The sequence below is a fragment of the Antechinus flavipes genome, chromosome 2 (genome assembly GCF_016432865.1).
Source record: "Antechinus flavipes isolate AdamAnt ecotype Samford, QLD, Australia chromosome 2, AdamAnt_v2, whole genome shotgun sequence".
NCBI lineage: Eukaryota > Metazoa > Chordata > Mammalia > Dasyuromorphia > Dasyuridae > Antechinus > Antechinus flavipes.
Window position 1 is genome coordinate 214788157 of NC_067399.1, and position 22708 is coordinate 214810864.

At 45.1% G+C, this 22708-nt stretch overlaps 1 protein-coding gene across 3 annotated transcripts in view; it reads left to right on the forward strand.

Annotated features, from left to right (window-relative positions):
• CMIP (c-Maf inducing protein) overlaps positions 1–14107 on the forward strand; it is a 255413-nt gene extending 241306 nt beyond the window's left edge. Inside the window, exons 15-22 of one of the 3 annotated variants that reach the window (XM_051976177.1) lie at positions 5332–5448; positions 6774–6914; positions 7108–7155; positions 8563–8709; positions 10027–10132; positions 10758–10828; positions 12276–12325; positions 13033–14107. In XM_051976177.1, coding sequence (XP_051832137.1) covers positions 5332–5448; positions 6774–6914; positions 7108–7155; positions 8563–8709; positions 10027–10132; positions 10758–10828; positions 12276–12325; positions 13033–13048 — 696 coding nt within the window. In that variant the 3' untranslated portion in view covers positions 13049–14107. Of the gene's footprint in view, positions 1–5331; positions 5449–6773; positions 6915–7107; positions 7156–8562; positions 8710–10026; positions 10133–10757; positions 10829–12275; positions 12400–13032 lie in introns of those variants that run through there. The other 2 variants (XM_051976176.1, XM_051976178.1) reach the window with 2 other exon arrangements.
• Positions 14108–22708: the final 8601 nt, after the last annotated feature.

Genomic DNA, 22708 nt, shown 5'->3' on the forward strand with positions numbered 1-22708 from the left:
TTCCTCGTTGTTGATTTGCCAATACCCACCGCCGAGCACAGTCATTTGGAAAGGTGCTCCCAGACCTGCCCGCAGCCCCCCAGCCTGGGTGTGTCTGTGTTTACATGTTAGCGCTCACCAGAAACTTCAGTTAGCAAAATCGCACCCTGGCTCCAGCATCACAGCTATTTGTTTCTGAGCAAAAAACAGCCCGAGGCCGCTTCCTGCCGCCGGTGTGTGCAGCGGCCTGGGGGGGCTGAAGGATGTAGAGCTGGGAAAGAGGCAGGGGATCCTGATCGGGAGCTGTCGGAGCCGGGCCAGAGTTCCTGGGAGGGTTACGAGAGAGGGGAGATGCTAGCTGCCCCGTTTGTACCTGATGAGGGAGAAATTCAGAAAAGGAAGCTTACAAAGCTGCTGCCTCATTCAAACTAGACTCATTGTAAACCAGAGCTAGGGAGTCTCCGGTGGGAAGTGCCTCACGTGGAAAGTGAGTACCCACAGGTATTCTCATCGGGGCAGTCTCACAGGCAGCAAGTTTTCTAGAGACATTAATGTAATCTTTCATTTCTGTATGGAACCTTGAAATATTTTAAAGTATTTTTATGGTGTTAATCACATTTGCCACACTTGAGCCTCAGTTGATGTCCTCAGGCTGAAGGAAGTTAGGCTTCCTGACTCCTCAAACAGTTCAGGGAAGGAGAGAGATAATTTTTTTCTGGAAGACTCTTTTTTCCCCCTACTCAGGGACACTCAGTGTTACTGCAGCCACAATTAATGTCTTTTTAGTTCCTAAACTGCCCTTGCGAACCTCTGATGACACTGGATTATGATCATCCTCGTTAGCATTTACCGTAGAAGTTTTAATGAGGAGAGACTCATTTTTGGCAATAACACGGTTTTGTGAATTTTTAGGAGTAAAGAATTTAGAGCTAGAAGATACATTAATCCAATCCTAATCCCATTTTTATATGTGAGGAAACTAAGGCCTGAGACAAGGCATAGATCTCCTAGTGTCACAAGTTCTAGTCATTTGGGAGACGTGGCTTGGTTAAAATCAGAATCTATATTCCACTCCTGGTCACATGATTCCAAAATCCTAGGGTCTTTTCCAACACAAAGTTGTTAGCTTAGCAGAGCCCTTAGTTTGTAAGTCAGGTTCTGAGAAGAAAAGACCTTTTCTATTCTCCAATTTATATCATTCTGCTCATTTACTAAGCACCTGTGTTTGCAGACACCATATGTCCTGAATGTTTTGGGGTAGTACCATTCACAAATAGGGAGAAAATCTTTATTACATCCATGTCCCTAGTTTTGAATTCTAGTACAAGTCTGCTATGTGTACTCTGTGTATGATTCTATTAATTGCTTGGGGGTTGGGGTGGGGGCTGGGAAAAAGAGGCAGAAAGTGGACATGATCAACAGAGTCAAACTAGAGAGGGAGAACAAAAAACAACAATACAGAGAAGCATGTGCCAAGTGCTGAATCAGGGACACAGACATGAAAGATGATATGAGTTTAAAGAGGGAAGGGTCTGTGGAAGAGGAAGTAGACTCTGAAGAGCAGGACATAGATAAACAGAGAGGGTGAGATTTCAATTTAAGGGAACAGCATGCTCAAAGGTGTGAAAAGTAGTAGCAGGGCATCTGGAGGGCCACTAGTTTGACTTTAAGGACAAGGCTGGTCTAGATGTTTAGTAGAAAATGGGTTGGAGAGTTCAGGAGTCAGATGATGGAGGCTTAGAGACGTGTGGGCTTGATTCCCAGAGCTCTTAAGGATTTTTGATACACACAAAGATAGACACATTCTAGGATGATGGGCCAGTTGGGTAGTGTATGTAGAGATGGTGTGCTAGGCCCTCTAGTGGGGATCGGAAAGATGAAGATAGAGACCGTACCCTCAGTGAGCTTATAATCTTGTCATGGAAGTAAGGCAGCAGCACCTGATAATAAGGCAGCAGCTGAGGAGCAAGTTCTCCACAGGAGTCTCTGCTTGTTCTTCTCTGGATCCCACAGCACACCCGGGAGGGAGGCAATATGGGTCTTTGGACACAAAAATCACAATAAAAGTTAAAAAGAAAAAGAAACCATTTTAGGCTAGGTCAGGCTGGGCTTAAGGAAGAAGGGGGCTTTGAGTTGATTCTTGCAGGATGAATTGGCAGGTGGAGGTGTTAAATATGAGCAGCAGTGCTGGGGAGGAAAGGGTACCATTAGAAGCTCGGTGCTGAAGTTGGGGAGGGAGTGGGAGATAAGGTTTGAAAGGGGAGAGTTAGGGTAGCATTTTGGATCGGGCTGTAGCCTCGAAAGAAGGAATATTTGGGGTTTCAGTTTTATTTCCGACATATATTGGCTGTTTGACTTTGGGTGAATCAGTTAACCTCTCAGTGCTCCAAGCAACAGGTAAGATGCTGATCTGTACTAGTGGAGGACCAGCACTAGGATTCTCATACTAGGACTTTCCTCTACACCAGTAGAATCTTGGGTCCAGAGCAAGGTTAGGCAGGTTGGGGGAGGAGGGGGGGGAGGGGGGGGAGGGAAGCCATGATGTGATCAGATGTGCTTTAGGAAGATGACATCACATGCACATGGATTGGAGGAGGAGCTGGAAGCCAGAAAAATAGGTAGGCGCCTCTTTCATTCTTTTGAGTGAATTGTTACAAGGATTGGAATGGGGACAGCTGCAATAAGGAAGAAGCAGGAGACAGATGTCAGTCACTAAGGAAGAACCCAGAGAACAGAGTCCGGATGTTTAAAGGGAATGAGCACTCAGGGTCCAAAGGCCACTTGTACCAGTCACTGCCTGTGCAGCTCGGGCAGGTCAGCAGCCTCATCTGTACCACATGGTATAAACTGGTTAAACTGATGGGCCTCGACATGCTCTTCAGGCCCAAATCTGTGGTCTCTGCAGTATTCTCTTGGTCTGCTAGCCCCTGCTCACTCTGACCACTGACTGACTGCTTCAGAAATGCAGATGGACTTTCTGTAAGCAACCTTTCTCAGGGACCTTTGTCTGTGAAACAGCCCCTGACTGGGGCAAAGATGGTCTCGAGGGCCTGAGAAGAAATCAGACATCAGGGGGGCAACGATGAGTGATCCTGTGAACTCGGTGACGGGAGCATTAGAAGTGGAGGCCAAGAGAAAGGGAGACCTGGTTGTAGGCCAAAAGGGGAAAATGCCAGTGGAGGGGATAGGTGACTAAAGATCTATCAAACATTTAGGAAGCGCCTACTCCGTGCCAGCCATTGAGAACAAAAGCAAAACTATCTTCCCCCCTCCTTCCTCCCCCCCCCATGAGCTTCTAATTCTAACAAGGAAGATGGAGAGAAGGGGGAAGGGTGGAGAGGGAGAGGGACAGAGGGTGTTTGTTTATCCATGGAAATATATGCAATGTGAGATGGATGTCTGCTGGTGCAGGGTCCCTGTGGAGAAGGGAGAGGATGAGAAAAACCTAGATTGCTGCTGAAGCACCCTCACAGTTGTGTGCTCTGTGATGTGTTCGTGGTGCCTTTCCAGACATTTGGGCTCTGGGGAGAATTGTCAGGGAGCCAGGCTGCTCAGAGTGCCAGAACTGTTCCCCTCTGCCCCCTCGCATCAGCCTGGCAAATAGGGTCCTGGGGACCAGGGAGAACAGAGGGAAGAAGTTCCAGGGGTGAGTAGGGGGGAAGGGAGGGAGATTTGTGCACAGTACTCCCTGAGACCAGCCTCTTCAGTCAGAAATGATCTTCCTTGGCTCCACTAGCTTTGCCCCTTTCCCATTTCTTTTCAAAGCAAGTAACTCATTCTCCTGTGTTTTTTAAAGCAAAGGAACTTTCTACCAGGAAACCAGCTCTGTTGGGAAACCAATTCATACCCAACTACCCAGTGAGCTGAGCCAAGCAGGAGTTTTGTCTATAATATATGAGCTGCCTCTTGGGTCCTTCTTGAAAGGAACTTATTTTTAGATGTTTCTGTGTACGTGCTCTGTCTTAACTTGTTCACTCACTGCTAGATTAGCCAGATTTCTGGAGCTTGGAAATTTGTCTGTTTTCTCCTCTCATTTCTCAACTTGAGCCATAATCTCCCTGTGAAGACGTCATTGCCTTCCCCATAGCAACGCCTGGTGGTCCCTCTACCAGTCAGTACCCAATGAGAATAAGAAACAACATGAGCTGGCAACCGCTTGTCTGAGAGGCTCCACTGGCATGCTGTACCAGGACCCTAATGATTACACAAGTGTTGGGAGGAAACTTATACAGCCACCAAGATCAAAATGAGCTTTTTCTCTAGAGTAATATAGCATGCTTTTGGAGTTGGGAAGTTTCCATCTCATAACAGTACTTTTTTGAGAAATCAAAAGCATTTTTTATTGAAATGAGGGGCAGACAAGCCCATGAGACTTCGTTAGCCCCTCAGTGACTCATTGTTTCCTTTCTAACTCCCCCTTCCAATTCATCTCTCTATATCTAATCTCTAAGGCCAGCAGGAAGCCTGGCCTGCTCTGGATCGGGTTCTTTGAGGTGAATTCATGATGTCCCACAAGTTTACTCTTGCCCTCTGGACTCGTGTCTAAAGCCGCCAGGAAGCTTGCCTTCAGCGGTCTGGCTTCCTTAGGCAGGGCTCACTGTTCCTGACAAGTATTTACACATGGTGTGACCATCAGGTTTCCCCAGGAAAAAAAGTACAGTGCTCAGCAGGCCCACCCTGGGCCGTGTAGCTTAACATGAGGCTCTCGGGAATCTCTGCTGTGCCATTAGTGCCAAAAGCACGGAGACAGTTTTGGACAGCAGGGCTAAACAAAGCCTCTTGCTTGCCCAGGGAAAAATTCAGATCCCCTTCTCTTTAAGAACACTGAAAAAGAAGTGATCCTTACGGGATCTGGGTGTGATTTGGTAAAAACAAACAAAACCCCCACCGGATTTGAAGTCAGAAGGCTTGGGTTTGACTCTCAGCTATATCACTGAGTGCTTCACTTTCTACTCTGCAAAATGAAGACCTTGCCCCAAATTATCTCTAGGGTCCCTCTTAGATCGAAATTTTGTGATTCTGTGACTTAGACTACTTGGGGGGAGAGGGGCAGAGTGTTGTTTGATGTTGTTGGTCACTGGTCTGAGGGGACTCTCTGACAACGCTCCCTGCTATCTGCAAAGCCCAAGAAAGTCGCCTTCTCGGGGACTGGGCCTCGCCCGCCCGCTCAGAGGCTGCCCCCAGGCCCAGGGGAGAAGCCTGTGGGTCCACCTTTGTCTTTAGACCAGGGCCTAAAGCTGGAACTCAGGAAGCTTCGCCTCGGGGCTGTGGGAGCTACTGTGTGTCTGTGCCCTCTGCTAGGTCTGTGGGCCCGGCCTCTAATCTTGCCTTGTGGCCTCCTTCCTCTCCCAGGTGCATATACTCATGGGATCCTGTTATAAGACGAAAAAGTTCCTGCTTTCCCTGGCTGAGAACAAGCTGGGACCGTGCATGCTCCTGGCCCTGAGGGGCAATCAGACCATGGTGGAGGTGAGTGGGTCTCGTACAGCTTGGACACAGTAGTGAGATCCCAGCAAGGGGGGTGGGCAGGTGAGCAACGTGGCCTTAGCAGTTTTGAGCGCAGACACACATCCAGGGCTCTTTTCTCTCAGCCGTCCCACTTCTTCCCCCAGCTGGCAAATGGCCCAGCAAGCAAAGGCCGATTCCCAGTGCTGGTGCTCTTGGGGAGGGAGGGCATGGACAGCATATCGGATGGTCCTGGCAGGGCAAAGAAAGCACTGATCCCGAGGAAGGAGAGCCAGGTGTTATCTCTGATAGTAATTATTTGACCTTCCATGAGTCCATTTATTTTTCTGAATCTGTTTCTCCATCTGTACAGTGAGGAGGCTGAGTTAGATGATCTGAAAAAGCCTTTCCTACTCATTCTAATGTTTTGGGATTCTTTATGCTTCTCCTTTTCTCACCTCCTTTCTCTCTCTCTTTCTCTCTCTGTATCCCTTCTTCTTTTGATCTTTCTGCCCTAGAAAGATCTGAGAAGACACACTTTCCCCATTCATTCATCCTACTGATCTAAGATACAAATGACTCAGAAAGTGTCCCTTCCCTCCCTTTTCTTTCCAACCTTAAAAAAAAATAACAAAAATCAGGGGGTAAGCACTTGCTGGAAGGGACTCACTTTGTAAGTGCCACACTGCCCTGAATTGCTCGTTTTCAGATATTTGTAATCCCTGCCTTGCACTGACTGTGAGTTTGGGCCAAGGAGATAGAGGCAGAGCCTCATAAGACGTGTAAGCTCTGTGCTTGTGCAGAGACCTCAGAGATTTTCTGGTCTGAAAAAGGCCTGTCCCTCTGGCAGTCCTCCTCCAATCTCAGGACTCCTGGGGCAGCCCCTTCTCTGCGACAGGTTCTTCCTTAGGCTGAATGCTTTGTGCCGGGTGGATAGATACCTGGAGCCAAACATCCTGAAGAGGCCCAGGGACCTCATGGGTCTCTGCAGAGAGATCCCAGTCTGTCCATCTGGTTCCCACCTGTTTCCTTTGTTGGCTTCCTGAGACCCATGTGAAGTTCCAGAGAGATGTTCAGAATAAGGGAAAAGGCTGAAAAAAGTGACTAGAAAATGAGCTAAAAAGTGGGCGGGCCTGGATTAGGGCAGTGACTAATGAGGAAAGGGGAGATAGTGAAGGGGGTTGAAGGGCAAGAGATTTCCAGGCTCTGGCCTGGCCAACATGGGTGTAAAGTGAGAGAGTGGGATTTTCCCTCCGGTGGGGGGCTTTCACCCAGAGTTGCAGGAGAACCCAGAAACACCCCCTTGGCCCTGCCGGCCCCTGCTAACTTCTCATCCATCTCCCCGCCAGATTCTCTGTCTGATGCTGGAGTACAATATCATAGACAACAATGACACTCAACTGCAGATCATCTCCACCCTCGAAAGTACTGATGTGGGGAAGAAAATGTATGAGCAGCTCTGTGACAGGCAGCGGGAGCTGAAGGAGCTGGTAGGTCCTGACGGCTTCCTGACCACCTGACCGCGCACCCCCGACCCCATCTATTGGACCCTGCAGCGTGCAGACCTCAAACATTGGTTGGGGCTCCTTGCAGGGCTTCTGAGAACGGGCACAGGGCGGGCACGGCAGAGGTGGACTGTGAAAAGTGAGGGCAAAGCCTCATAGACGCTTGTTTCTTTTGCAGCAAAGAAAAGGGGGGCCCACCAGGTTAACTCTGCCTTCCAAGTCCACAGTGAGTATGATTTCTCTCCTGGGTTGAGGCACTATCTGGGAGGGTGGAACAGGGCCTTACATGCTGATAGGAATAGCATGCTGTTAGTGCCAAGCTGAATGAATGATAAATAAGGAAGAGTTGGCGTGATTATGCCTGCCTTCTCCCAATCATTCCCAAAGATGGCACCGGGCCGTTTCTTTTCTGGGCATTAGGTCACTAGATGTCTTCATGAGACGTGTGGGTGGGCTGTTGCGCAGTAGAAATGCTGGCCCATCTATGGAGGGCTTCAAGGTTTGTGCAGCGCTTCTTTGCCTTTAGTTCTACACGGAGAGTCAGAGGATCCGACTTGGAATCTTAGCTCCCACCCTGCATGGCCTTGGCCCTGTCGGTTCCCCTGAGGGCCTCAGTTGCCTTGATCTACAAAATGTGCTCATCAAACTGCTTTCTCCCAGGCAGCTAAACCCATGACCTGCTCAGTCTCTCTCTCTGTCTCTCTGTCTCTCTCTCTCTCTCTGTCTCTCTCTCTCTCTGTTTCTCTCTCTCTCTCTGTCTCTCTCTATCTCTGTCTTTCTCTCTCTCTCTGTCTCTCTCTGTCTCTCTGTCTCTGCCTCTGTCTCTCTATCTCTGTCTCTCTCTCTCTGTCTCTCTCTCTCTCTGTCTTTCTCTCTCTGTCTCTCTGTCTCTGCCTCTCTCTCTCTCGATCTCTGTCTCTCTCTCTGTCTCTCTCTCTATCTCTGTCTCTCTCTGTCTCTCTGTCTCTCTCTCTCTTTCTGTCTCTCTGTCTCTGTCTCTGCCTCTGTCTCTCTCTCTCTCTGTCTCTCTCTCTCTCTCTGTCTTTCTCTCTCTCTCTCTCTGTCTCTCTCTGTCTCTCTGTCTCTGCCTCTGTCTCTCTCTCTATCTCTGTCTCTCTGTCTCTCTCTCTCTCTGTCTCTCTGTCTCTCTCTCTCTCTCTGTCTCTGTCTCTGCCTCTGTCTCTCTCTCTCTGTCTCTCTCTCTCTCTGTCTCTCACACACACACACACCCCTAGTTTTTAAAAACCACGTGAGGTAGCTCAAAGGAAATTTTTACTCCTTCTCCTACACCTGTTCTCTTCCCTTCTGGCATACACCTTTAGACTTCTTTGGGCTTTCTAGAAGTAAGATGAGAATCAAGTCTTTCCTATCCTTCCCAATGATTTCTCTCAGTGGGCTTCACCGGGCTCAGTTTCTGAGCACATGAAAATGTCGAGGAAGCAAGGGATAAAGCCAGGCCTTTCCTCTTGGCGTTGGCAGGGTCAGGCAGGTGCCGAGGCCTCTTGGGAAGGCCGCAGCGAGGCAAGCTGCTTTCTCCTTATAGAGCCAGAGCCATCCAGGGTGCTGAGGTCCTCCCACTGGCCGCACCCCTGACTCCTCCTCTTTGACCCGCCCTGTCTCTCTGTCCCGGCAGGATGCAGACCTGGCTCGCTTGTTGAGCTCTGGCTCCTTTGGAAACCTGGAGAACCTCAGCTTGGCCTTCACCAACGTGACGAGTGCCTGTGCCGAGCACCTCATCAAACTGCCTTCTCTCAAGCAGCTAAACCTGTGGTCCACTCAGGTAGGAGCCGCCGGGCGGCCATCCGGGGGACCTCTGCAGCCCTTGGAAGACTCGGCGTCTCCTTAGGGGTCCTTGCTTCGAGTCTGGGTTGTGCAGTGTCGTTCTTGGAGACTTTGGCCCTGTATTTGAATAATAGGCTTTCATTTTAGGAGTCCAGGTCAGTGCTCAGGTGTAATTAGGAAACTGCTCTGGTTTTTCGAGCGTATGGTGCTGTAGGGCAGGAAGGGGTTTTCACTGTGAGGCCCCAACCCCTGGAGACCACTTTGCCCCAGCCGCCCCAACTTGGAAAATCTCACTTCCCCCTTCTCAGATCACGGTCCCTCAGGCACGTGCACTTCCCCCTTCCTTTTCCCTGGGGTCTCCCATGGCCAATAATATCAGCTCAATGACCTGGTGAAGAAGGACTCACGTGGGCTTGAGTAGCTGATGCTGGACCTTAGAGACTCATTTCTCCCTTAGATTCACAGCCTAATAGATTCCTTAGGGCCAGAAGGAATAGGACCTTGAGTACAAAGTTTGGGAGTTACCCAATCCACCAGCTACTCCAATGATTACTTTGATACTTTAAACCATATTTGTTATTTAAAATACAAAATGGTGGCTGAATGGATGATTGGTAATAAATAAGTAGCAGAAATTTATAGTCGTGTTGGATAGGATGCTTGGAGCTGTAGGTCATACCAGATGGCCTTCTAACTTTCAGATTTGGAGTTTTACAAAAAATGTGCAATAGTAGCTTTACCTCTCCTAACAAGCCAGCTATTGTTTGGCATGAGTCCTCTTTTGGCTTTGAGGAACCATGTTTCCCAGTGTAAATAATTCTTGTTCAGACCCCACATTCTCCAAGGTAATAATGAATGAGCTCATCCTGATTTTAGGAATAAGGAAAACCAAAACACAAGTTCAGAGCTCCATCTCTGTGGACACAAAGATTTGAATAGAGTACAGTGTGTTGGTGGCAAGAGCCTTGGCTCTATTATTAATATCTGTGTGATCTTGGGCAAGTCACTGTTCTCCCTCAGTTTCCTTATCCATAAAAATGAAAGGTTGGGACTAGATCAGCTCTAAGGTTCAATTAAGTTTGAATTCCTGTCATCCTCTAAGGGAACTTTAAAGTACTTTGCCTGAACTCCAGCTCCAAGTAGTGAGTAAACTCTCCCTCCCAGAGTACCTTGCTGAGCATCTGCAAGACATCATTTGATCATCTTTCTGTATGGCTTTGACTTTCATCTCTTGGGAAGCTTCATGAGGGTTTCATAAATCAGTACCTCCAAGAGTCAGAAGACTGGTGGCTAAGTTAGTCTTGTGTCCTCACAGTTTGGAGATGCTGGTCTGCGGCTCCTTTCAGAACACCTCACAATGTTGCAAGTCCTGAACCTGTGTGAGACGCCTGTCACCGACGCCGGCCTGCTGGCCCTGAGCTGTGAGTATGCACAAGAAAGCCTGCGGGTTTCTAAAGGGGAAAGGGTGGGAAAAGGAACACCAGTACCTAATCCCTGAAAAATTTCTTGGTAATAGTGGGAAACATTACTACTTTAAAATAAGGATTGTGGTCTATGATCCTTACAGCATCAGTTGAGCTGAACAAGTCCCTATCTGTATATATCTGAATCTCAGTCAGCTCAGATACCAGCTCACCCCAACTTCAGAACCTTCCCTGAGCAGCCACGACCAGCAGGGCTGCTCTTACTTAGGGAAGGTACCTCAGCACCTCTGTCCAAAACCTATGCTTGGAGTGGCTATTTAGGAATGATGAGGTTAGTGTTCCTAAGTGAGCTGAGCCACATTGAGACATTGGGGACCAGAATGTGTTGAGGATTAACTGAAAACCTGGCCCAAGTCATTCATTTCATTTCCTCATTCAGTAAACATTCTAAATCTCTTCTTACTTCTATTTGGATTATTATTCTGGGAACTACATTCAGTCCTCTTGCCTGGCCTTTGGAAAACTTGCTATACTCATGGTCAGAATGTGATTCGTGTGTGTGTGGCCACTTCTGACTCCGTTGTCTCTCGTCACATATTTCCTTCTTTCTGTCTTCATCTAGCAATGAAGAGCCTCTGCAGCTTAAACATGAATAGCACCAAACTCTCAGCAGATACCTATGAAGACCTGAAGGTATTTTAGTGTCATTGATCTTAGACTGTCAGAACTTGGTACATGAGGGATCTCAGAGCACACAACATAGACAGAGCTGGGAGAAGAACATCTAACCAAGGGAAGCAAAGCTTGGAGGGGTTTAAAAATATAATAAGAAAGTCAGACCTGGGAAAAATCTTAGATCATGGCATCTCAGAGCTGGAAAGAATCTTAGATTGTATGCTGTCAGAACTGAGAATATTCTCATAGGTTCTTAGAACCAGAAGGAATGGGACCCTAATGTCAGATAAGCTGGGCCTTAGAATATAGAACATAATAATTGTAGAGGACCTTTGAGCATAGAATCTTAGATCAGATAGGACCTTGGAACATCAGAACTAAATGAATTACAGTTATGGTAAGGAAGGCCAGAGTTAGAAAAGACCTTAGAACCCAGAATGACAGTGTATAAAAGTAGCTGGCATTTATAAAATACACTATGGTTTTCAGAGGTTTTTTTAATGTATTATGTCATTTCCTATTCTCAAAGATATAGGCAGGTCCAAGATCTGGCTTCACAGATGAGATCAAAACTCCTATTTACTCTAACACTACTTTTCCATTCCCCTTCATTATCCCTAGTCTATTCCCATTCTTACAATCCCAGGTACCTCCTAAGTCTGCACCAGGAGAGGCAATAGTATTAGTATCTTTTGTTTTGGTCAGACAATAATGACACATGTATTGAATGTAGCAATGGGTACCACATTTTCAGAATGACATTGGCAAGTTGCAACTCCTCTAGGAGAGGACGGCCAGGATGATAAAGGGATTGCATGTCATGCCATTTGATTATTGGTTAAAAGACCCAAGGAATCTTATCCTGGAACAGAGAAGCCTTATAGGATCCCTGAGAGCTGTCTTTGCATATTTGAAGGGATGTCACATAGAAGAGGAATAGATTAGTTCTGCTTGGTCCCAGACAGCAGTAGTGTTTGCAGTTTTCAAGGATCAGAGGTAAAAGAAATTAGCCAAACCTGATTTGAGGGAAGGGTTCCCTCTCCCAGCTAGAGGTTTTCACACAAAAGATATTATAAAAGGTATTCTTGTTAAAGCACAGGCCTGACTCGATAGCCTCAGAGGCTTTAGTATCCAACTTTCGTATTCTTTAATTCTGTAGCCTAAATATATGAAATTAATACTAAAATGCATTCCTGGGTCAGTTTCCATGGTTGGTCCCATTCTCACTTGTCCTTACCTTAATTCTTCTGAGCTCTGGATAGCTAGCATGGATCTCATGAATCCTGGGAAGGATTCTGCTTAAAAGATTCCCTTGAAGGGGTTCCCCTCTGGCAGCCAAGACTAGTGAGGAATTGGGGGGGTGGATTCCTTGGGGGGAAGATGGAAGTCAGGCTAGGAAGCTTCCAGGCAGGGCTCAGCCATACCTGGCTCCCCAGTGACTACAGCTGTTATTCCTTTGAAACAGGCCAAGCTGCCCAATCTGAAAGAAGTCGATGTCCGCTACACTGAAGCCTGGTGAATTCTCTCTCGCTCTCTTTAAGTTGTGACAAGAAGGAAAAATTTGAAAACAAAACAACTTTTGACTAATAGCTGTAGAACAGCCAATTGTGGGGTCTTGGATCTCACCAATCTGGCTGTGAGATAGATGGGGGAGACTTTCATGGGGCAGGGGGCAGGGAGGGGGGTGGGGGGCGGGGCTTTTAAGCATGCCCGGCCCCTGCCTCAGTCTTTTAGATTCATAATTTTAAAAATCAAACTAACCTGAAAAAGACTTTGTAGCAACAAGAGGATTATAAATGGGGGTGGGTGGGGGGAGGGGGAGGGGAGAGAGGGGAGGGGAAAGGGGAGAAACCCCTTGTGGATTTCTTTTGCTTTGGTGTTGATGCTGTGTGGGAAAATCAAATTCAGAATCCCCCATCACTCATAATTCCAATTGGCCTTCCTGGGGGTCCCCTTGAGGGACTCTCCAAACAAATAAGCCATTCATTACCCAGAGAAAAAGCCCAGATCATATCATCATACCTCTCCCTGTGTCCTTGCAATTGTTATGCAAAGTAATTTTGTTGTACATAAGATTTAAATAATGCACCTATTTAAGAAATGGTTCACAAACTACAGGTCTGGGACCTGTCTTTTATTTATAACTTGTTGATTCTTTTACCCCTTGGCGTATAGTACTGTATAAACTAGTCTGCTGTCTTGTTATTATTATTTTTTTAAAGGAAAAACCCTCCTTGAATAATTGCCTTTTCGTAATGGATCCTGTATGCTAACGCTCTCTTGTCAGCCCGTCCGTCCATCCGTCCGTCCGTCTGCTGCCGTGTTTATGATTTCAGAATGTCTCAAACATCCTCACTGACTGAAGCCTGAAGACATTGGGAGCAGGGAGGGAGGGAGGGAGAGGAGACCACCCCCCCGAAGTCTCGTTCCTGAAAGATCAGCCGTCTTTCCTTGCTCCTTTATCAGGCTGGGGATGCGCTAACCATTTCCCCGCCCCACCCCTTTCCGGGTAGGATAGCCCCCTGCCAAGAGAGAGCTAGTTTCATGATTTGCCTCCACCGTTCTCTGTTCTCGTCCAAGATTTCAAGACTCCTAAGTCCTGCCCCACTCTGTGTCGCTCAGCGTCCTCACTCACGCATGCCCGCTTTTCTGCATGGTCTCTCAGGAGAAGAGCAGCCCTTACCACTGACCTGTAGCCATCCCTTTCTGTAAATGTGACCACTAGTCCCCAGAGCTCCTGACCTCCCCACAGTCGCTAAGAAGGAAGAGCCTTTCCTGGGTGGACAAGCAGTTGGCTTTTCTCCTTTTGAGCCATGACTGTACAGAACAGCCCTTAGGGGAGGGGGTGCTACTTGGGGGTCCCCTCTTCTGTCTGTTTAGAACGAACACTCTCCCCTTCAGCAGCTCTAAGATTTCCATGTAGCTGAGGTAATGTTTTTATCTATCTGATTCATCTGACTCAACGGGAGCTGTGCTTTTTGTCATTTTATACTTTGCTAGGTAGATTTTATTACCCTGTGTGGTGCCCTCATTTTTTTACAAAGAGAAATTGGGTTACGTCTTAATTCCTTTTGTGTGCCAGGTTCTTTGTGTTTTCCTTTGCCCCTCAAGTCCCACCCTGCACAATTGGCATCAGGTGCAGGAAGAAGAGGATGACAAGAAGAGACAGTTGGCCACCTTTCTCCTTCGCACTGTTGCTTTACCCGATGGTTTCCTACTTAATTCCTGTTCTGTAGCTGTGTACAAAGAGATGTGAAATACTTTCAGGCAAAATAAACTGTAAGTGACTCGCTTTTAGCTGTGTGCTCTCTCTACCCTCAGAGTCTTGATTGCTTGGGGAGGGAGAGGGGAGGAGGACTGGAGCTGAAGGCCTGGGCGCCGGACGGGTGGAGGGATCTGGCTTTACTAGCAAAATTAATAGGATGGCCCTCAAGCCCTCTCAAGTAGGCTTACACACACACACACATACACCCCTCTTATCCTGCCAAAGCTCTCCCTGAGCACTAGGGAGCTGCTCTAATAAACGCTTCTGGGGTCAGCAGGTCCGGGCTGAAGCTGGACTGCTACACAACTGCATTACACTTCTGCCCTAAGACTGGCTTTGGAGAGTGGGGTTGTTTGTGAGAATGGGATGGCAGACAAGGTCAAGGGTGGCCCTCTTCCAGCACCAAGTGGGAATAACACTGCCCAGAGAACCAGAGAAAACAACTAGTTCAGGTTATTAGCATGACCAAAGGGACCTTCTGGTACCCAGACTTTGTCCAAAGTGTTCAATGTTATCCCAGCTCTGGCCTTATTATGTCAGCATGATATATGAGGGGCAGGGGATGAAAGTGCAAGATACAAGAGACAGAATGGGGAAACAGTTGGATCCAAATAGAAAGGTGGGTAGAGATTTTGCCTTTACTAAAGAAAGAAAATAAATTTGCAGAAATAATATGAAACACATACACATGCATGCATATGTGCATACATACACCCAGAGCTCAGTCCCTGCCTTGCCAAGCTGTGCCCATCCTTCTCACTGAGCTTGAGGGACTGCTTTGATAAATGCTTTTGCTTCAGTGTACACAAGGACACTGAGATTGGTAGGCTCAGACTTCAACTGGATCACAGTCTAATTCTGCCACTTGAGAGTTTTCCAAGTCATGATAACCCTCAAATAAAAGTCCTTTAGAGGGTAACCAGGCTCAGACACATTCAATTAAATTCAACAAGCATTGAACATCTATTCTGAAGCTCCGAGTTCCTAAGAATGAAATAAGACAGCCCCTCTCTTCAAGGAGCTTTCCTGGGGGGAGTGGATAAGTAAATATAAACTACAAAATAATGTGAGGAGATAAGGATCTTTAACAAATGGGCAGGGATCAAAGAGTGGTATGTAGGACTGTAAGTTGACCAATTTATTTATAATGTAGAGTCCAAGGAATGATATGAAATAAGCCTGTAAAGATAAATTAGAGACAAATTGAAAAGGACTATAATTGTCAATTAAGGAGCTTTTTACCCTGAGAACGGAAAGGAACATGAAATCTTTATCAGCAGTGGAGGGATACAGTTAGACCTGTGTTTTAGAATGATCACTGTCAGTTGGAGGGACAAGAGGAATTTTTTAAAGAGAGAAAATGAGGAAAGGGAGACCAGTCAGGAGGCATTTTCAGTAATACAGGCTACAAGAGTCTAAGCGAGGCTGTTCCTGTTTGTCCTTCATTTTGGAAGAGGACTAATGACATCATGGGGTGAGGACTTGGGTGGGAATTGGATTTAAGTGAGGCAGAGTTGCTCAGCCTCACTCTTTCTTCCTGAGTCATTAAAATCCAGGGGCAGGGCAACAGTCAAGGTAGCCAGTGATGGCTCAGGATGCATTGGATGGCCCTGGCATCTTTGCCACCAAGGCTGAAGGAGCAGCCCTCCCGCTGGAGGTGCTAGTCTTCCCGAATGCCTCATACACCGCTTAAATACAGTGGCGGCAGGGTGCGTGTAAAAGTGTTCATGGAGATGGAAGAAACAAGATTGGGCAACCGACTGGATGAAGGGGATGGAGGATGACTGAGATGGAGAACCTGGGTGACTGGAAGGAGAGCTGTAACCGCCAGGAAGAGGGAAGCTCTGAAGGGGCCCGGGGCATGGGAGGGGGGCCAAGAGGAATTCCTTTCTTTTGGACACAATGTGTTTGAGATAGCCAGGTGGGCTGTGTGGGGATAGATCCAGAAAATAATTGGCCTGGAGAGGGGCATCGGGGAGTATTCTGCATAGAATTAATCACTGAATTCATGGGAATCGATGGAGACAGAGACAAAGAAGACAGAACCCTAGTGTGTACCCAAGCATAGCAAATGACTGAGAAAAAGAGAACTACAAGAGGAGCAACCCAAAACTCAGAGATTGTCCAGGGGGAGAGGATAATAAAAAGGTTTCAAACAGTGTAGGGTGATAATGACAATAAAAATTAAGAAAAAGCTACTAAATTTAGGAATTACGAAGTCAGTCAAGGAAAGGACAGTTTCATTGTGGAGTGGTGATATGGGAAGTTAGATTGCTCAGGATTGAGCAATATCAATTCTACCTTCACAATATTTCTCACAGCCATCCCTTTCTCTCTACTTACATCACAGTCACTCAAATTCAAGCAAATTTTACCTCTTTCCTGGACAATTGTAACGGATTCCTAATTGGGCGTTCCCTCTTCTCCCCTCTCTAATCTAAAAAAAAAAAAACTGCATAATTTCCAGTTGATATTCTTAAAGTACAAGTCTGACTAAGTCACTTCCTTATATGATACATAGAAGGCACTTAATATATGCTTATGGAATTACATTTAGCTAGGGGATAAAGATCACTTAATCTAGTGTTTTTTTTTAATAGAGAAATAATCTGAATGTCAGTCATGTTGATGAATATTGTTTTAGGCTATTTAAAATAACTAGGCAGTATAAGCTTGGAATATTGCTCTGGTAATAGAAAATGAGTTAGTGAAGATAGAAAAATATGGAAAGATAAGGACTTAGGAATAATGATATTATCCACCTTCAGAGAAATAGAGGACAAACAAGTATGGCATGGTCTTACATCAATGCCTATGAATCTATGTATACACACACACACATAGATATGTGTATACATTTATAGCCACATTTAATTGTATCCTTTGGGGAGGGGAAAAGAGAATAAAATAAAAAATCTGTGCAGCAGAGAACAAAAGAAAACCTATAAGAAAGCAAAGATGGACAGCTCTCAACACGTGTAGTATTATAGAGAGTTTCAATATACATTTTTGCAAGATTTTGAATTCCAAGTTTTTCTCCCTCCTTCCTCCCCCAGATTGAAAACAATATGATATAAGTTACACATATACAACCATGTTATATGGCCTTCCTTGAAATGGAAATTTATTGCTTTATATTTTGAATCCTCTCTTATGTTCTGCTGTGCAAATAGCAATTTTTTTCTTTTTCCCATTTTGTATTTAAATTTAAAATAAAAAAAAAAGACTTTGAGAAAGAGAGATAATTCAAGGTATACAGCAACACAATGGCAAAACCAAGATTAGAACACCTATCACCTGACTCCCAGTCCAGTGCATGTTTCACTATCTCATTCTATCTTCCAGAGACTACTAAATGGGGGGGAAAACACCACAAACTGCCTCTCTTAGAAGCCTTCCCTTGGTATTTGTGAAGAAAATGACTAACAACTAGATTGGCCAATTCTGCTATCAGTATTCTCCATCACCCTTCCTAAAACCACTGCCCCATTTGTATTGTTGAGTTTTGTCTCTTTTCCAGAAAGCCAAAGAGAAGGAAATCTCTTAAGGAAAAGCTTTCAGACTCAGCTATATTTCAGGGATAAAGAAGTACAAAAGAAATCTGGTTACACCCATTGTCAGAAAGGAATGCTTAATTAATTAATATTTTTTATTCATTCATGTCTGGCACTTGTTTTCCCATTTGAGTTTTCTTGGGAAAGACACTGGAATGGTTTACTGTTTCCTTCTCCAGTTCATTTTACAGATGAGGAAACTGAGGCAGTATTAAGTGAATTGCCTGGAGTCACATAGCTAATGTGTCTGAGGCCAAATTTGAATTCGGGAAGTTCAGGCCCAACACTCTACCCAGTGGGTCACCTAGCTGCCCAGGATGTTCAATTATTACTATTAGCAAATAGATTCAATTAATTCTTAGGCAATTAATTCTTCTTACTCAAATAAGAACAGTACTTAGGAAGCATTTCTTCCCTTCACCCTCACCAAATAAAGAAATAAAAATGAAAAGCCAATTTGGAAGTGGTATCCTATTGAGACACATACAGGAGAAGGGGCGCAAACAAATGAAGTGGTTGTAAAGCGCATATGCAGGGAACACTTGTGGCCAAGGTTCTTAATTCTGGTCCTCAATGTCTTTACTTTGAAGAATCCTTATGAACTTCCCTGTGAAGTAGAGGATGTTGGTGATGGACAAATTGGGTTCAGATTTTCTGCTGCTACTAACTGTAATACTGTGCAGGTTGTTTAATCTATAAGTATTCAGTAAGCATTAAACACTTACTGTAGGTCAGACCCTGTGCTGGGCTTTTTGTTTGCCCTTCTTTCTTGCAGAGGCCCCTGACATCAGGGAGATGATACCATAACATGCAAGTGAGTTGGATTTAAGTGGTGCAGGGCTGGGCAAAGTCACCTGCTTCACTTTTTCCTTCAGAGCCGTCTGGGTCCAGTGGCCAGATATTAGACCTGCAAAGACCGCAGTGAAAGAATCTGCCATCAAGAAGCTTACTTTCTGTGAATTAATCTCTTTATTCTTTTAATTTTTTCATCTGTGAAATGGGAATAATAAAAGTACAGATCTCACAGTGCTATTACAGGATCAAATGAGTTTATGTTAAGCACATCTAGTGCTATTTGTCAATTATAGTTAGAAACTATCTAATCTTGTGAGAGGCAGTATGATTCAATGGATAAAATACTGAACTTGGGTTCAAATCCTGTCTATAAAATGTCTCTTGTAATTATAGATGTCACTTAATGTTTCTGAGCTCCAGTTTCCTCATCTGTAAAATGGGAATAAATACTATTTGTATCTTTCTTACAGGGTTGTTACTGGGCTCAAATGAAAGAATTTTGATAATTTTTTATGTAAATGGTGATGTATTTGCAAAATTCTTAGCTAACTTTTAAGTACCACATAAATACGAAACGATTAACCTTAACAGACTATTCAATTAGAAATAGAAACATTATTGGAACTTGTCTTCTTATCGCAAGAAAATAAACTGGGATTTAGAGATGTAGAACCTATTCTAAGCAGAAACTAAGAAACATGAAGCTCATGATCCTAGCTTTAGTTATTTGGAAAGAAGTATGAGTCAGGGAAAGCTGTGGGTAAGCAGGCATATATGTGCTTGTGCACATATTATTTTTTCCACACATATACACACACAACACGTATAGAATTTACAGATTTTGGCTTATGAATACCAGCATCCATCTTCCTAGTCAATTTAATTAAATGACCATCACGGAGGGAGAATATTATAAAGTGTAACGAGCATTGCATATTGGAGTCCCATGTCAGCATGCCAGATCTGCCACTAATTAGCTGGGTGACTTTGAATGTTCTGTATCTATTTCCTCATCTTTGGATTGAAGATGCTGGACTAGACGTCCAGATCCTCTCCAGTTGTCCGCCCACACCATCTTGCCCAGACGCTGCCCTGCCTCTCTCCTCCTGGACCAGTCCCCCTCTAGATTCCAAGTCTCGAGTCCCTGAGAAGGTGAACTGCCAAGCCTTGAGCTCCCACCCTCCCGTTCAGCCAGCTGGATCGTGCCCTGTGAAAATTCTCATAGCTGACTATGTCTGGCCAGCCCCAGACGAGGCCATGCTTTATATCTCATCCAAACATCTTGCCATCTGCCTCGTGATTGACTGTGTACCTTCACTTTCCAGCTTGCTGTCTCTGGTGCTTAACAACAATAACCAAAACAACAGTGCTATTACTTATGGAAAGGATATATCAATTACCTCCCCTTTTGGCTCAGAAATGATTCATCTTCGCTGTTTACTCCCCAGACCAAAAAAGTCCCTTTCCTGGCCCCCACTCCCCAATATTGTGCACGTGTTATCTATCTCCCCAGTAGGATGTGATTTTTGCATTTGCACTCCTAGGACTCAGCATAGTAACTAACACAAAGCAAGTACTTAATATAGGCTTTTTTAGTCATTTTGAGGTATCTTCCAGTTTTAATTTCTAGGATCCTATGAAATACCCCTTGAAGGAGTTACCAGTTAAGCTGATAGTAGCAAGTGTTAACACCCTGGTGGAATTTGGATTAAGGGCAGCTAAATGGTGCAGTAGATAGAGCACTGGGCTTGAAGGCAGGAAAACCTTCGTTCAAATCCAGCTCCAGACACTTAGCTGGGTGACCCTGCTCAAGTCACTTAACCATCCTTATCTCTAAAATGAGGTGAAAAAAAATGTCAAATCACCAAGTATTTTCACTAAGAGAAGGGGTCACAAAGAGTTGGACACAACTGAAATGACTAAGCAAGAAGGATTTGGTTGACATTTAAGTCAGCAATGTAAGAATATTGCAGAAAAATGAGGGTGTAGACAGGACAATGAGGAGGAATGAGGAGATAGGAGCCAAAGATTGGGATCTTTTCCTCTGGCTCCCAAATAGGGAACTGGCAAAGACAAAGATCATCTAGTTTGGCCCATTCCTGAGGAGAAATCCCTTGTAAAATATACCTGATAAATGGTTGGTCATCCACTCTCTGCTAAAAGACCTTTATTGAAAACTATTTGGGATCTAGCTAGGTGGCACAATAGATAGAGCACCTGGCCTTAGAATCAGGGGACCTAAGTTCAAATGCTTCCTCTAATACTTAATGTGGTTCTGTGCAAGTCATTTAACCCCTCAAAATCCTTTCTCCAACTATATAGTCCTAGACAAATCATTTAACCCCCCCTCAAATGCTTCCTCTAATACTTAATGTAGTTCTGTGCAAGTCATTTAACCCCTCAAAATCCTTTCTCCAACTATATAGTCCTAGACAAATCATTTAACCCCCCCCCAAATGGTTCCTCTAATACTTAATAACTATGTAGTCCTTGGCAAGTCATTTAACCCCAAAAAGCCCTTCCTCTAACAATAGCTATGTAGTCCTGGACAAATCATTGAACCCCAATTGCAGAGAGAGAAAGAGACAGAGAGATTCTAATTCACAACTTCCCAAAGCAGCTCACTTCACTTTTGGACAATTCTAATTGTTGTGAAATTTTTTTCTTACATAAACTAAAATCTGTACCTGTGAAACTACCATCTATTATTCCTGATTATGTCCCCTGGAGCCAAGGAAAACACTTTTCCATGACAACCCAAAGAGAGTGACCTTCAAAGGCAGATACTGTTGACTGGCTCAGAAAAATCATGCGTAAATGGTAGAATTGGGGGAGAAGTGGAAAGGAAGGGAATTGGTCTGGTTTATCAGTGAAAGTAGCCTTTGAGCGTATGCTGGGCATGTCAGATGTGGAGTGCAGAGGATGAGAGGAAAAGAGTGGGAGTAGGAGGTGGGAAGGAGAGGAACAGAACTAGGTACAAAGAGAAATAGGACAGACCGAGGAGAAAAACAGGAGTCTGGAAGGGAAAGGTGGGGATGAAATAAGAGGCTAGCATGAGATTTGTGAGCCTGTCTGCTGGCAGAGGAAAAGTCAGTGGAGAAGGAGGAGTTGGGGACATAGGAGGGGAGTCCAGCCACAGTAAGGAGGTGGATTTTGTGTTCCTGAGAGACCAAAAAAAAGAGAGTAAATAAAGACATACGGAGCCCCAAAGGGGCAAAATGATTAGGAAAAATGGAAGAAGCAGTGGGATCAGAGGAATGCCCGCATAGAGTAGATACTTTCAAGAAGAGGTGTTTGGTTGGTTGGTGGCCTTTGTTCTCACAGAGGACTAAAATTTCCATCACTAGGTTGGGGTCTGGGTCCAGCGTGCAGGACTGTGGCTGATCAGACCAATACAAATTCGTGCCTTCCACTAACTTGTTGGGTCGCCAGCCTTGGGACTTCTGTGAGGCTCAGTTTCCTCAGTTGCACCCGGTTCTCTGTGGCCCTTTCTCTAACAGTTTATGGCACTGTTTCACCAGGCTATGGTGGGAGATCACGAGGTACAAGTCCGGAGTTCAGGGCCGGCACTAGGTGGCTTCTGAATGACAGAAACAATGTGCTTTAGGGTGAGGGGGGATGATGATGTTGGAGAAGACTTCACATTTGACCCAGGAGCTGTAGGATTGGTAGAATACAAGTAGAGACACAAGCAGAATGCGTCTAAGAAGGAATCTTCTAAGCAAACACTTTATATAGGAAAGCACATGACCCTTGGATAAATGGCCAATTTCCCAGTAGGGATGAAGCATAGAAGGCTCTGTATGAGTGGGTAGGCCAGAATGTCAGCACACAACAACCGGAAGAAGACTGATTTCAGACTGAGACTTAGGTACACTTCCTAACTTGGTTGCCTTCCAGTTATGTAATGTTGAGTAACTCATTTTATCTTCTTGAGGCCTCTGTTTTCTTTTCTGTAAAATGGGAGTAATAGAACTGCACTTCCCAATTCGCAGGGCATTTGCTGGGATAGTGCTTTGTAAACCTTAGTATTGATTTGCTAGAGTTTCTATTTTTTTAGAAATAGAAATATGTTGGGGCGGTTAGCACAGTAGATAGAACACTGGACATGTAACACTTATTAGCTGTGTGACCCAGGATAAGTCACAACCCCAATTGCTTTGGAAGAAGAAGAAGAAGAAGAAGAAGAAGAAGAAGAAGAAGAAGAAGAAGAAGAAGATGATGATGAAGAAAAGAAGAAGATGAAGAAAAGAAGAAGAAGAAGAAGAAGAAGAAGAAGAAGAA